Raw genomic sequence first — 15,750 nt, 5'->3', positions numbered from 1 at the left:
ACGGAGTCGTCACGTAGACATCATGAAAAATTCCGTAGTTATCTTTTTGAAAACTCTAATAAACCTGGTAAAGCCTTAGGGCTCTTTCACACTTGCGTTGTCCGGATCCGGCGTGTACTCCACTTGCCGGAATTACACGCCGGATCCGGAAAAACGCAAGTGTACTGAAAGCATTTGAAGATGGATCCGTCTTCAAAATGCTTTCAGTGTTACTATGGCAGCCAGGACGCTATTAAAGTCCTGGTTGCCATAGTAGGAGCGGTATACTTACAGTCCGCGCGGCTCCCGGGGTGCTCCAGAATGATGTCGGAGCGCCCCATGCGCATGGATGACGTGCCATGAGATCACGTGATCCATGCGCTTGGGGCGCCCTGACGTCACTCTAGAGCGCCCCGGGAGCCGCACGGACGGTAAGTATGCTGCTCCCTGCTACACTTTACCATGGCTGCCAGGACTTTAGCGTCCCGGCAGCCATGGTAACCATTCAAAAAAAGCTAAACGTCGGATCCGGCAATGCGCCGAAACGACGTTTAGCTTAAGGCCGAATCCGTATTAATGCCTTTTTAATGGGCATTAATTCCGGATCCGGCCTTGCGGCAAGTGTTGAGGATTTTTGGCCGGAGCAAAAAGCGCAGCATGCTGCGGTATTTTCTCCGGCCAAAAAACGTTCCGTTCCGGAACTGAAGACATCCTGATGCATCCTGAACGGATTTCACTCCATTCAGAATGCATGGGGATAATCCTGATCAGGATTCTTCCGGCATAGAGCCCCGACGACGGAACTCTATGCCGGAAGAAAAGAACGCAAGTGTGAAAGGGCCCTAAGCTAGACATATTCATCCCAGTCAACAGATAAGATACATTCCACATATAAAAGATTGAACCAGTACACCGATCCACCATCCCACTTTGATAGCTGAGTCCTTTAAACAATACTATGAATCCTTATATAACATTAATAGACAGCTGCATGTTAGGCCAGTGACAGACCTTGAAAATCGCATAAATCAATACATAAATGACACTGCGCTCCCTACAATATCTCCGGAAGCGTCCTCTAAACTTGAAGATTTCACAGAATGCGAACTTAGTGCAATCATATCTGTCTTAAAAAAGGGGGGGGAGAGACCGGGACCAGACTGTTTCACTGTGGCATTCTTTAAGACCTTTAAAGACCTTCTCATGCCCTTTCCCAAAACGGGCTTTGGAAGCTCATATAGTCCTAATTCCAAAACCTAACAAAGATGCCTCACTCTGTAGCAATTATCGTCCTATATCCCTGATCAATAGCGATATCAAGATGTATTCCAAAATAATAGCCACACGCCTCAACATAGTACTTCCAGAAGTTATACACAGAGATCAAGTGGGATTTATACCATGTAGAGAAGCCAGAGATAATATAAATTACTCTTACCAGTAATTGGATTTTCAAGTAACCTCCAACGGCACTGATAAAAGGGTGTCCCCGCCCCAGGACAGGAAACAACGTATGAGCAACAATTAAAAAAGTCCTCCTCCCCCTTACCTCACCAGTTAGTAAGAGAGTACTCGAAGAAGATGCAAAAGAAAATTGTATTAAATATCAAATTACACCATTTGACAATATAAGAAGCATAATACTTGCAGAAATCAAAACATACATTTCAATTTGGGAGGGAAAAACTCAGTGCCGTTGTGGAGGTTATTGGAAAATCCAATTACCGGCAAGAATAATTTATACTTTTCCCCGGCACCTCCACAACGGCACTGACAGGAGGATTAGCAGAGTGATCTACTAGGGCGGGACAACAGCGGCAAGAACTCTACGCCCAAAGGATAAGTCCAGATTCTTTTGGACATCTAGTTTAGTGATTGTAGAAAGTCATGTGTCCGCTTTACAAATCTGGTCCAAAGAGACCGAGGCTGAAACTGCCCTAGTGGAGTGGGCTTATTCCTACAGTAGGTAAAAGGTCTGTCTGGATGTAAGCAGTGGAGATGACATCCCGAATCCACTTGGCTATGGTGGACTTGCTGGCAGCTTTTCCTTTATTGGCCCCCTGGTGTTGAAGGAAAAGTTGGTCAGATCATCTAAGCGCCTCTGTGGCTTTTAGATAGGCCAACACAGATCTTCTTACATCCAGGTTAAGAAATTTATAAATTTTTTCAGAGGAAGGATGTGGGCAAAAGATTTCTTGACCACAATGGAAGGAGGAGATCACTTTAGGAAGAAATCAGAGACAGTGCCTTAGAATTATACGATCGTCTAGAATAGACAAATAGGGCATCTTACAGGAGAAGGCCTGTATCTCACCAATTCTTCTGGCGGTGGTTATTGCCACTAAGAACACTGACTTTTAAGTTAATGGTTAGATGAAATCTCTCAACTGGTTCAAATGGAGGCTCCATTAAAACAGAGGACTAGATTCAGATCCCAAGGTGGAACCATGGAACGAACAGTTGGAATCTTTCTGGATAGCCCTCTTGATAAAGCGTTTAATAAGAGGGGAATCTGCTAGTCTTAAATCCAGAAAGGCGCTGAGGGCAGAGATCTGAACCTTTAGAGTGGTAGGACGAAGACCTTTGTTTAGACCTGCTTGCAGGAACTCAAAAATTTGAGGGATGTCAGGATAATGAATTTTTTTGAAAAGGTCCTGAAGGCTTTCCAGGTCCTTAGGTATATTTTCGAGGTAATTGGTTTGCGGCTCAGCATGAGTAGCAACCGCCTCATCTGACAGACCTTTCTTTTAGCGCTGACCGTTCAATTTCCAGGCCGTCAGGTTCAGTTGTTTTAAGTTTGGATGCCACATGGGACCCTGATGAAGAAGGTCCGTGTTCTGTGGTAATGTCCAGTAAATCCCCCTCGGACAGTTTCAGCAGTAGAGGAAACAAATCCCTCCTTGGCCAGTAAGGTGCGTTGAGGATCACACAAGCTCGTTATTCCTCTATTTTTATCAGCGTTTTCGGTATAAGGCTGAAGGGCGGGGAAGGCATACAATAGAGTGCTCGGCCAAGGTTGGGCTAGGGCATCTAACCAAATCGGATGGCCCTGCCCGGAGAGGGAGCAGAACATTTTGGTTTGTTTTCCCTTGTGGAGAATGTCTATTTCCGCACAGACCCATTTTTCACAGATCTTTTTGAATATTTGGGGATTTAAGGACCATTCTCCTTCTTTGACTGTTGTCCAGCTCTAAAAATCGGCCACGAGATTTTGTTCTCCTTCACATGAACTGCTGAAAGGGACGATGGGTTTCTTTCTGCCCAGAAAAAAATGTTGCGAGCTACCACTGCTAAAGAGCAACTTTGTCCCCCCTTGCCTGTTCAGTTAGGCGACCGCTGTAGTATTGTTGGACAATACTTTTACGTGGTTTGAGCAAGAGGGCGAGTGAATAGACGTAACGACCTTGAAGATGGCCATGATTTCTTTTACATTTGACGAGGCATCTATCATGTCTGGGCCCCATTCGTCCTGTATGTACCTTCCGTTCCCATGGCCTCCCCAACCTGAACCACTGGCGTCTGGTAATTAGCGCCACGTCCTTCTGTCTCTAATAGACCCCTGTGTCTAGGTGTTTCTGTAATTGCCACCACCTTTGAAGATGTTTTTACCGCATTCGGGAGGTAAACCTTCTCCAGGGCAGAGATCGTTCCGTTCCATGAGGGAAGAAGAAAAAACTGGATTACCAGAGTATGGCTCTGAGCCCATCTGACAGATGGAATCATAGAGGTGAGAAGGCCCAGGATCATCATTATGTTCCTGAGGGTGGCTGTCCTTTGGGAGCAAAATCTGGAGACTTCAGCATGATTTTCTGCCAGTAAAAAGGACATCAGAAGATGAGTCCAGAAGAACCCAGAGAGACTTTCCTCCTTTCTGGGGACAGATCTGACTTCTTGAAGTTTATGATCCACCCTAGAGTGGTGATGCAGTCTTGGACCCCGGAGAGATGGAGTTCGAGCAACTCTTTGGAGCTTGCCGCTACCAAAAAATTGTCCAGGTAAGGTATTATCTTTTGGAGATGTAGGTATTTTATAACGTCTGACATGACTTTGGAAAATACTCTTGGAGCTGAGGCAAGCCCGAACGGAAGCGCCTTGAAAAAAAGACTGCGATTCTTAGATATTTTTGATAGGGTGGATATATTAGCACATGATAGTAAGCATCTTGTAAATCTAATGTAGCCATCAGACAGTCTTGAGGAAGCAGGTTTATTGTTGATTTTATTGTTTCCACTTTGAATCTTTTGTAAACGATTGATCTGTTTAGGGATTTTAAGTTTATTTGTCGGAAGGACCCATTTGGCTTCGGCACCCCCCCCCCCCAATAATAAAAAAAAAAAATCTCCCTTGGGGGAGGAGGCTTACCGGGCTATGGGCAGAGGCAGGATCACCAAGCTTCCTGGCGGTATCTTCTCCAGAGGCAGGCATGCTGAAATGCCAGGTGAGCGAGAGCTGGATGGCTGGCTGCGGACACAAACGCCGGCATCTCAGCTCCTCACCTTTAACCCGAAGTGATGCCTGAAATTTTGCGAGCTTCTCTTGCCCAAGGAGAATCTCGCCTGGAGACCTGAAATCTTGTGCGCTTTTCACATGCGCACGGGACTTGTGAAGCCCGGGGATGCCTGCCAGCAGGGCTTACTCAAGATACAGGAAAGGGCGGCGAACGCGACCCCGGGGGACCCATCTCCTGCACCAGCCCTCCCAACACGTGGGGAATAGATCCAGGGCGCAATAGATCTTCCTGGCACTGCAGGAGCGCTCCTACGACCCGAGGACAGGAAACGACTGGTGAGGTAAGGGGAGGAGGCCTTTTTTAATTGTTGCTCCTACATTGTCTCCTGTCCTGGGGGCGGGGACGCCATCCTGTCAGTGCCATTGAGGAGGTGTCGGGGGGGGGGGGGAGGGAGGAACACTAAGAACTATTAATCTAGTAGCTGCAGCGAAACACTACAAGAAGCCCCTATGCCTGTTATCAGTTGACGCTGAAAAAGCGTTAGGGTTCGGTGGAGTTTCATGATGGCTGCAATACGCCAAATAGGGTTAGGTCTGAACCTGGTCGATAAGATAGGTGCTCTCTACACTCATCCCTCAGCTAGAGTGAAGGCAAACTGCATTCTAGCCCCCACCTTTAACATTGGGAACGGAACACGGCAGGGCTGCCCCTTTTCGCCACTATAAGTCTTAGTAATGGAACACTTTGCCATTGCGTTAAGAAATAATTGTGATATAACTGGATTGGATTTAAACGGTCATCAACATAAATTAGCGTTGTATGCAGACGATCGTGTATATTTCGAAGCCCCCCCCCCCCCCATCACCCTCCCTTCCATTCTGAAAGAATTTCAATGTTTTGGAGATCTATCAGACATGAACAGTTTCAATGGAGTCCAGGAGAAATGGGACTAAAGTGGCACTATTGAAGGCAACAGATAATTGCATTAGGCTTGTCAGTAAAAGCAAAAAAAGGAAGATACCACTGTGGTACTCAACAGAAGTGGCCAAAATTATTAAAAACAAAAATAGCATTTAGTAATTATAAAAACAAAATGAGGATGACAGGCAAATTTATAAGATTAGGCAGAGAGAGGCCAAACAAGTTATAAGAGCCTTTGAAGCGCAGGCAGAAGAAAAATTAGTTCAGTCAGGGAAAAAAAGATACATAAATGAAAAAAGGAAACTAAAACAAATTACCAAATTAAAAACAAAAGGAAGGTATATGGAAGAAGATAAAGAACTAGCTGACTGCCTCAATGAATACTTCTGTTCAGTTTTTACAAAGGGAAAGGGTAGTAGGGAGGAATCGGGCAACTATAGGCCAGTAAGCCTGACATCATTAGTGGGGAAATTAATGGAAACCATACTTAAGGAGAGGATTGGGGAACATCTAAAATCCCATGGATTGAAAGATGAAAAACAGCATGGGTTTACTTCTTATTGATTTTTTTTGATTGGGTGACTAAAATAATGGCGGAGGTGCAGTAGACATCGCTTATCTAGACTTCAGTAAGGCTTTTGATACTGTCCCACATAGAAGGCTTATCAATAAAGTGCAGTCATTGGGCTTGGACTCCCATATTGTTGAATGGATTAGGCAGTGGCTGAGGGACAGACAACAGAGGGTTGTAGTCAATGGAGTATATTCAGACCAAGGTCTTGTTACCAGTGGGGTACCTCAGGGATCTGTTCTGGGACCCATATTGTTTAATATCTTTATCAGCGAAATTGCAGAAGGCATCGATGGTAAGGGTGTTTTTTTTTTTTTTTTTTTTTTTTTTTTTTGCTGATGACACAAAGATTTGTAACAGGGTTGATGTTCCTGGAGGGATACACCAAATGGAAAAGGATTTAGGAAAACTAGAGGAATGGTCAAAAATCTGGCAACTATAACGTAATGTTGATAAGTGCAAGATAATGCACCTGGGGCGTAAAAACCCAAGAGCAGAATATAAAATCAGTGATACAGTCCTAACCTCAGTATCTGAGGAAAGGGATTTAGGGGTCATTATTTCAGAAGACTTAAAGGTAGGCAGACAATGTCATAGAGCAGCAGGAAATGCTAGCAGAATGCTTGGGTGTATAGGGAGAGGCATTACCAGTAGAAAGAGGGAGGTGCTCATGCCGCTCTACAGAGCACTAGTGAGACCTCATCTGGAGTATTGTGCGCAGTACTGAAGACCATATCTCCAGAAGGATATTGATACTTTGGAGAGAGTTCAGAGAAGAGCTACTAAACTGGTACATGGATTGCAGGATAAAACTTACCAGGAAAGATTAAAGGACCTTAATATGTATAGCTTGGAAGAAAGACAAGACAGGGGAAATATAGAAACTTTTAAATACATAAAGGGAATCGACAAGGTAAAAGAGGAGAGAATATTTCAAAGAAAAACTGCTACAAGAGGACATAGTTTTAAATTAGAGGGGCAAAGGTTTAAAAGTAATATCAGGAAGTATTACTTTACTGAGAGAGTAGTGGATGCATGGAATAGCCTTCCTGCAGAAGTGGTAGCTGCAAATACAGTGAAGGAGTTTAAGCATGCATGGGATAGACATAAGGCCATCCTTCATATAAGATAGGGCCAGGGGTTATCCATAGTATTCAGTATATTGGGCAGACTAGATGGGCCAAATGGTTCTCATCTGCCGACACATTCTATGTTTCTATCTCAGTAACTTTAAGATCAACCTCAACTAAAGTGAAATGTTGAACATTTCACTGCCAGATAACGAAGTGACACTCTTAAAGTCCAACTTTGCTTTTAAGTGGCAGCCCACGAGCTTTACATACTTAGGCTTACAAATCCCTACTCAACTACATCTCCTATAGCCACTTAATTACTTATCACTCCAAAATGAGCCAATCGCAGATTCAAAAAACGATTCCCTAAAATCCCTTTTGTGGTTTGGTAGGATAAATGTGATTTAAAATGGACATTTCTGAGATTCCTGTATCTCTTCCAAACTATTCCCATTTGCGTTCCAGGGATATTTTTTGGTGGATCTTAATGAAGCTATGATTTGTTTTGTCTGGGGCCTGGGCAAAGCTAGATTAAGCAACCATATACTCTCTAAATCCAAACTTAGAGGAGGCATGGGTATGCCAGACTTGAAACGATACCATACTGCCGCAATACTCATGCGAACCCTGAACTGGTCTAAAGGTTCACACTCAGTTCCATGGGTTCAGATGGAACAGGACCTGGATCCACTGGATTTAGTGATGGCTCCTTGGTTGCCTACTGGGGATAGACCCGCACTGGAAAATTGGCCCTTTTTGGCACGTCACTCTTTCCCTCTGGGACAAATGGATTCAAAACTTTGGAATATCAGAGACCAGGACCCATGACCCAACTTATGGGCAACCCGGCCTTCAACCCTGGCTTTCAAGTTCTCAGATTTCTAAGATGGAACCGTCATTCCTACCCCAGAGTCTGAGACGCCCTAACTAACGCTAAACGTATACATTTCGACACTCTAATCCCTTCAGATATGAGACAGGGTCACAGCTGGTGCGAATATGCCCAGCTGAAGTCGTACATCGCAGACTTATTCTCGCTACAATCATGTCCAAGCACGACTGACTTCGATCTCTTCCTAAAGCCGATTTGCATTATAGGGTACTCTCGCAGCTCTACAGAATCTTACTAAAACTGAGCAACGATGACCTAGCACCTTGCTTTAGGAAATGGGAATCAGATCTCCAACTTAACTTCTCACCTACAGAGTTTGAAAACATGTGTACGTTCTCTCACGGTATCTCGGCTCAAACGCAGGAAAATAACTTTAAAATACTATCTAGGTGGTATTACTGCCCATCAACCCTCCACAAAATGTTCCCAATCTTTGTTGGAGATGACAGACAGACATGGGTACATTGCTCCACATATGGTGGGAATGCTCAAAGATTAAAAAGTTCTGGGACCAAGTGCTAGAGATATTCAAAGAAAATTCCGGAAGAGAGATTACTAATACACCCCAAATTTCTCTTCTCTCCCTGATACCGGGTTCGGTGTCACAAGTGAAGAATGCTGAGATTTTTCCTCACGGCAGCGCGTAGGACCATTCCGAGACATTGGAAATCAGTTTGTGAATGGGCCACAAATAAAATTTCTGTTGAGAATGGAAGAATTGATGGCGATCTCACACGATCAGGGTTAATGGGTTTGACACCAGGTGGTGTCGTCTTAATAACTTCCTATATTCCACTGAATTCTCTGCAATCTTGGAGGAGCTGACTTTGACGGCCGTTTAGATTGCAAAGGCATTCTTGATCATAGTGAAAACTGACTTCGGGTTACTGCAAGAACTAAATAGGTTGGATTTAAACCTTTGGTAGACTCTTCCCACATCCCTTTCTCCCCTCCTTTCCCTTTTTATATCGTTTTCCACTGTAGCACATGGTGACAAGTTCTCTACAAGTCATTATGTTGAGGAATTTTAGTGATGGTGTTAATACTCCAAGCTAGACTGTTCCATGCAAGATAGTTTAAGATGGTCATTTAAAGTGCCAGGCAAGATTTCGCTGGGTACAATAATTCTTTGACACTGATATTGAGTATTAAGGTTCCTGCGAATTCCTCTACTGATTGTGCATATTTTACTGGATTGTTTATGCCCTGAGTACATTGTAAATTTCAATAAAATCAGAGTAAACATAAAAGTTAAAGACTACCTTTCATGAGCAGGCTACATGGAGCGGCGCTCAGGGATCTCCCTGCACCTATTATTCCTGGGCGCCGCTCCGTTCGCCAGCTGTGCCCCCATTACGGTCTCCTGCTCCGTATGCTAATTACTACTATCGGAGCAATGGGCAAGAGACATCAGCTTCTCTCCTGGGCGTTCCTTCTCCCTGGCTGTGATGTTCTGCGTTTGGTCAGTGCTACAGCAGGAAGGAGGAACGCGCAGGAGAGGAGCTGATGTCTCTTGCCCATTGCTCTGATAGTAGTAATTAGCATACGGAGCAGGAGACCATAATGGGGGCACAGCTGGCGAACGGAGCGGCGCCCAGGAATAATAGTAAGTGCAGGGAGATCCCTGGGCGCCTCTCTATGTAGCCTGGTAACTTAAAGTCCTGCTATCATTGGTGGCGCAGTGCGCCCGCCCCATCTCCTCATTGGTGGCTGCGGCACAGGGGGTAGGAGAGACGGCTTCATTCTCCCCTGTGCTGCTGAGGGGACATGAGCGCGCTGACAGCAGCGCGCTCATGTCCTGTGATACTAGACTGCGCAGCCCAGTATCGAAAAAATTTAAATCCTGGTATCGTATCGATACTGGGACAAAAGTATCGAAATTTCGATACCCGCAACAACTCTACTATAGGATTAATAAATCTCCTGTGACCAGCGGTGCGGTCATGCTCGAACAGGCAAAGGCCTTCACCAAACACTTTGGAAACAACAATTGTTTAACATTACCCATTACTGGATATAGGGTTCAGTACTTTCTCCCCACCCTGCACTTATGAAAGTAAATGTACAACCTATAGCATCCCTTAAGGGAGATTTCAGCTCCATCCACCCCAGTATTTTATTAATGTTCATTGTCTTCTGTCCTAGCCGGTCTCCAAGGCATGAAAAGAAAAAGAAGATCCGAAAATACTGGGATGTTCCACCTCCTGGCTTTGAACACATCACTCCTATACAGTATAAAGCCATGCAAGGTAATTTACATTTGTATTGACATGGAAACTGTGTTTTACATGCTGAAATGTATTTAGGACCGTTGCATTTCTGACCGAACACCAGGAAAACCTGTGAGAAAGCAGCCATGTACGGAGTTGTAGGATTTCTACAAGACCTGAAGACTTGCAGGCTTCCCCTTTCCACTTTTATTCTTCTCTAGGTGTAGTGTCCCTTATTTATGAAACGCTTAGTGCATTTCTTTCTGCAGGTAAAGGCGGGTTTACACCTCACAATGATACAGCCGATCATCAAGGAGGAAGCGTTCCTTCCTGACAGTCGGCTGCTCGCTCAGTGAAGGAGACTGCCGCATTTACAAGCAGCGATCTCCTCCACAGTATGAGGACGAGGAATCACTGTTGTGATCGCTAGTTCCCATACAGAATCATTGTTTCTGGGCAGCAGACCATTCTCGAGTGTACGATCTGCTGCCCAGAAACGATAATGGGTGTCCCTGCACGAATGACAGGATCTCCCAATGAATGTGCTTTTCACTCATTCATCGGGTGATAGGCGCCACATTTAAATTGGCAGATTGTCGGAAACTAACATTCCCGAAAATCAGGCTGTTTAAATCCACGTTAAGGCTCTGTATAAGGCACCTACGTTTTGATCCTTCTGTCAGATATAGATGAGGATTTTCCTACTTGCCCTGGGTCCTTTTGTCAAATGTATATTCCCCATGTAAAAAAAAAATGGTGGTGTACCAGCCCAGACAAATGCTAAAGGGACACACTTTTGTGAATGGAGCCCTATGGATATGATTTAAGTATCAGCCAGGAGCTTCCTCAGCATATACAGCAATGTAGGAATCTAATATGATCAGGGCCTATATCAACATTCAGAGGTCTATTAACTCTTTCCTCCCATTCATGCTGCTTCCTTCAATTTTGTTTAAACAGCTGCTGGTCAGATTCCTGCTACAGCTCTGCTCCCGACCATGACACCCGATGGACTCGCTGTTACGCCGACACCAGTGCCTGTTGTGGGCAGTCAGATGACGAGACAGGCCCGTCGTCTTTATGTTGGAAATATTCCATTTGGAATCACTGAGGTACTAACGTTTCTTCCATCAACGTTCTTTCTCTAAGCTGCTCTCTCCCGAGGTCCTCCGTGTTTTTGGTTCAGGAGGGGTGCACTCCATGCTTTATCTACCTTATACACGCGTATGAGGATTATTTAAAAAATTTTTATTTTTTTTTATTTTTCTTTGCACACTGTCTGTATTCGGAATCAGATGGTTGCGGTGAGTCACCTGTGTCACTGAATGTAACACAAGGTGGTACAGCAAAGGTTTCACTAAGGCCCTGTTCAAATCACGTTATTGGATCCTGTTGGAATGTACTGTTTCTTTTTTTTTTTTATCTTTTTATTTACTGCAAAAATGGGAAGCGGCAGAATGCAAACATGATGTAGTCCCTTCCTGTCCTGAGGAACAGGATTCAGACAAATCCTGGTTTTGTATAGTATAAGTCAATAGGAATAAGATGGGCATGGAAGAGCGTACCTTTCAACAGGTTGTGAAAGCATGGTATGAACTGGACCTTAGAATGTGCAAATAAAGTGTTCTGGAAGGGATGGCCGTTTACAGGTAGGTTTGGAAACGTAAGCTCATGGTAGTCCACTTGCTCTGGGTGTTTTTGGTTAGGCACACGTTTTCTTTAAAGGGGCTGTCCTAGTATTTAATACTGATGATCAATCCTCAAGATGGTCATCAGAATCTGATCGCAGGTACGAGGTGTGGGAGTCTGATTTCAAGCACCCCTGCTGATCTGAGTGCAGCGCCATCTTCCTATGCCAGTCATATGGCCTAGCTGCAGATCAGTCCCATTCAAGTAAAATGGGGCTGAGCTGCAATACCAAGCACAGCCACTATACAGTGTATGGCGCTGTGCTTGGTAAGCTGTGAGGAGGCTGCAGCATCGGAACGTCACAGCCTCTTCTAGTTGATCGGCGAGGCTCTGGGGTGTCGGACCCCCACTGATCACATATTGATGACCTATCTTGAGGCTAGGCCGTCGGTATTAGACTTGGACAACCCCTTTAAACGTACTTGGTCTCTACTTTTTTTACTTCTGGAAATGGTAACAGTTTTAGACAAAGGAAAGAAGTCCCACAAGCCTTGCAAAACTGTATGTATTGCCTCTGTCTCAGAGTTTGACCAAATTATACTGCGGTTAGTTTGGTGTATACAGAAATTGGTACTTGGTCTATGTAAACTTTTTTGAAGCAACTTTGAATAAAACCCTTTCCATTTCAAAAAAACAAGATCAAAGAGTTGTTTCCATTTCTTTTTAAAGTGAAAATTGTGGGGCTGAAATCCCTTCGTAGCAAAATAAGTTTGCTACCATCATGAAAGGCAAGTAGGACATTCTAGATCTTACAAATGCTCTTTTTTTTACTTGTAGCGGGTGCATCAAACTCTTTTCTTCTCTTCCCCTCACAGGAAGCGATGATGGATTTTTTTAATGCTCAGATGCGCCTTGGTGGATTAACGCAAGCGCCAGGAAATCCAGTCCTTGCAGTCCAGATCAACCAAGATAAGAATTTTGCCTTCTTAGAGGTTAGTGAAAATTTCATGCGCAGTGTTGCTTAAAGGGGTTCTGCAGTTTGTTTAAAGGGACACTGACAGGCCCTATAAACACATTTAGTTATTCCTATGCAGTCATAGATCTATTAAAGTGTATTCCAATGATATAAGAGTACCCCCTGTCCGCATTGTAAACCATGTAAAAACAACTTTATATTCATCTGTCAATCACATTTCTTTATGCCCAAGGGGCGGTTTTTCTCCTACCTTTGTGCCCAGCCGCGCCTCAACTGTCGCTTCCTAGCACCGTCCAGCTCATTATTATTCACTGCGCTGGGCGGCTCTTACATTCCCCGATCCTGTCAGTTGCCGCGCATGCCCGATAGATACTTATGGGCATCGGCCTCAATCGGACCATCTGCGCATACGCCGGCACCCTCCCAACCTTGTAATTGAATCCAGCGCTCTTCTCTCGGGCGCTGGATTCAATTACAGGCTTGGGAGGGTGCCTGCGCATGCGCAGATGGTCCGATTGAGGCCGATGCCCATAAGTATCTATCGGGCATGCGCGCTAACTGACAGAATCGGGGAATGTAAGAGCCGCCCAGCGCAGTGAATAATGAGCTGGGCGGCGCTAGGAAGCGACAGTTGAGGCGCGGCTGGGCACAAAGGTAGGAGAAAAACGCCCCTTGGGCATAAAGAAATGTGATTGACAGATCAATCTAAAGTTGTTTTTACATAGTTTACAATGCAGACAGGGGGTACTCTTATATCATTGGAATACACTTTAATAGATCTATGACTGCATAGGAATAACTAAATGTGTTTATAGGGCCTGTCAGTGTCCCTTTACACTGATTATCTGTCCTCTGGATAGATCGGCATCTGATCTGTGGGGTCTGACACTCAGGACCCCGCAGATTAGCTGTTTGAGAAGGCAGAGGCGCTGGCAGTAGTGCCACGGCCTTCTCACTGTTTACCGCAGGCCCAGTGACATCACGACTATTATCAGTGGCCTGGGCGGGGCTAAGCTCTGTTCATTTGGATGTAGCTTTGGCCAGACCAGTGATACTAATCGTGACGTCACTGGCCCTGCGGTAAACAGTGAGAAGGCTGCGGCGCTACTGCCAGCGCCTCTGCCTTCTCAAACAGCTGATCGGCGGGGGGGGGTCCCAGGTGTCGGACCCCTGCCAGTCAGATGCTGATCTATCCAGAGGATAGATCATCAGTTTAAAAAAACTGCAGAACCCCTTTAATGTGATATGCTTTAGGTAATGCTAAATTATATTGTACCCGTCATTGATTTTTCTTTTTTTTTCTTTCTAGTTCCGTTCTGTTGATGAGACTACCCAGGCAATGGCTTTTGATGGAATAATATTTCAAGGCCAGTCATTAAAGATTCGTCGCCCACATGATTACCAGCCTTTACCAGGCATGTCTGAAAACCCATCTGTCTATGTCCCAGGTAATCCCTAAATGTCTTTGGCTTTAGACATTGGGGCAGATTTACTGCTCCTATGAACTATTTAGGCTTTGTAGACATAGTCCAGGCAGTCTGAAGCTGTGCTGAACTTATTGCAGTGGCACAGGCTGTAAGATTGATTTGGCGCAAGGCTGGACGCTTTGTCTAACTTTGCACCAACTATTGGTTGGCATCTTAAAGGGTTTTTACAGACTTAGTTTATTGATGATCTATCCTCAGGTCATCAACATCAGATTGGTGGGGGTGCTGGGTTTTGGTCCTCCACCAGTCAGCTGTTACCTGCAGGCACCGGAACTACCACAGAGATGAGTTCCAGGAGGCACAGCTCGGTTCATAGTGTAGTGACCGTACCAGGTTACTGCTGTGCGGCTTCCACTTTTTAAATGGGAGCAGTACTACAATAACCAGCTTTCTTGTCCGTATCATTGGGGGACACAGCCAAAGACCTTTGGGTCATGATTTTATTTATTTTTTCTGTCGGGGTCCAGGGTGTCTTTAACCGCCTGGTTGGCTTGCAGCGGCGGGATGCCTCCAAACAACCCTAGCAGCCACGCAAGAAGAAAAGGTGGCGTGGAGGACCACCAAATCTTCCAGAGCCCTCCCCGACCCCCAAAGGGAGAGACCTGGAGGCTGAAAGAGCTTGCTGGAGCAGTGGCGGGACAGGCCATGTTCTATCTGGAGAAGGCGTGACACTGGGGGATCCAATACTTACCTGTTTCTCCAGATAGAACCTGTCCTGCCTCTGCTCCAGCAGGCTCTTTCAGCCTCCAGGTCTCTACCTTTGGGAAGGGGGGGGGGGGGGCGTTGCTGGCATGAAGGCCTATGTCTGGCGGGCTCTGGAGGATTTAGTGGTTTACCGCGCCACCTTTTCTTGCATGGCAGCTAGTGATGTTTGTAGGCATCCTGCTGCAAAAAAAACAGGGAACAGGGGGTTAAAAACACCCTGGACCCTGACAGAGCGGTGTATCGGGGACATTAAGAACAAGGTCTTTGGCTGTGTCCCCCAATTACCAAGATGAGAGGGATTTTATGGTGAGTACCTCAAAAATCCAATTATGTCCACTACACATTAAATGGAACGGTGTAGTTCTGACCCTTACATTCCCCCCGATCTGATATTGGGGGGGGGGGGGGGGGGGGGGGGAGCAGGAGGAGATCTATAGTGTGCAAGCATGACACCTCTGCTGGATTGCAGGGTGGTCACAACCATGTAAACGAGCAGTGTATAATGTAATGGAAAAATGAATCCAGTCAGCAAAGGAGGCAATATGGACAATCCCAATACATTAGTGATGTGTATTAACTTCTTCCTAATTTTCAGCCATTTACTGAAGTGAGTCAATCCCTTTAACCCCTTAAGGACACTGGGATTTTCCATTTTTCCATTCACATAGCCTTATGAGGGCTTATTTTTTGCGGGACAAGTTGTACTTTCTAATGGCACAGTTTACAGTTGCATACCATGTAGTAGGGAGCGGGAAAACAATTCCAAATGGGGTAGAATTAGGGGGGGGGGGGGGAACACAATTCAGTTTTTTTTTTTTTGGGTGTTTTGCTCATAGTATTCAGTGATGGTTAAATAG

General features: G+C 45.2%; 1 protein-coding gene across 6 annotated transcripts in view; it reads left to right on the top strand.

The window, feature by feature from the left end:
• U2AF2 (U2 small nuclear RNA auxiliary factor 2) overlaps positions 1 to 15,750 on the top strand; it is a 54,567-nt gene that overhangs the window by 19,409 nt on the left and 19,408 nt on the right. For all 6 annotated transcript variants that reach the window (XM_040424132.1, XM_040424110.1, XM_040424124.1 and 3 more), the window contains 4 exons: positions 10,032 to 10,135; positions 11,057 to 11,208; positions 12,601 to 12,717; positions 14,011 to 14,149. In XM_040424132.1, the coding sequence (XP_040280066.1) occupies positions 10,032 to 10,135; positions 11,057 to 11,208; positions 12,601 to 12,717; positions 14,011 to 14,149 (512 nt within the window). The remainder of the gene's footprint in view (positions 1 to 10,031; positions 10,136 to 11,056; positions 11,209 to 12,600; positions 12,718 to 14,010; positions 14,150 to 15,750) is intronic.

The sequence above is a fragment of the Bufo bufo genome, chromosome 1 (genome assembly GCF_905171765.1).
Source record: "Bufo bufo chromosome 1, aBufBuf1.1, whole genome shotgun sequence".
Classification (NCBI taxonomy): Eukaryota; Metazoa; Chordata; class Amphibia; order Anura; family Bufonidae; genus Bufo; species Bufo bufo.
This window is presented reverse-complemented; position numbering and strand designations above follow the sequence as displayed.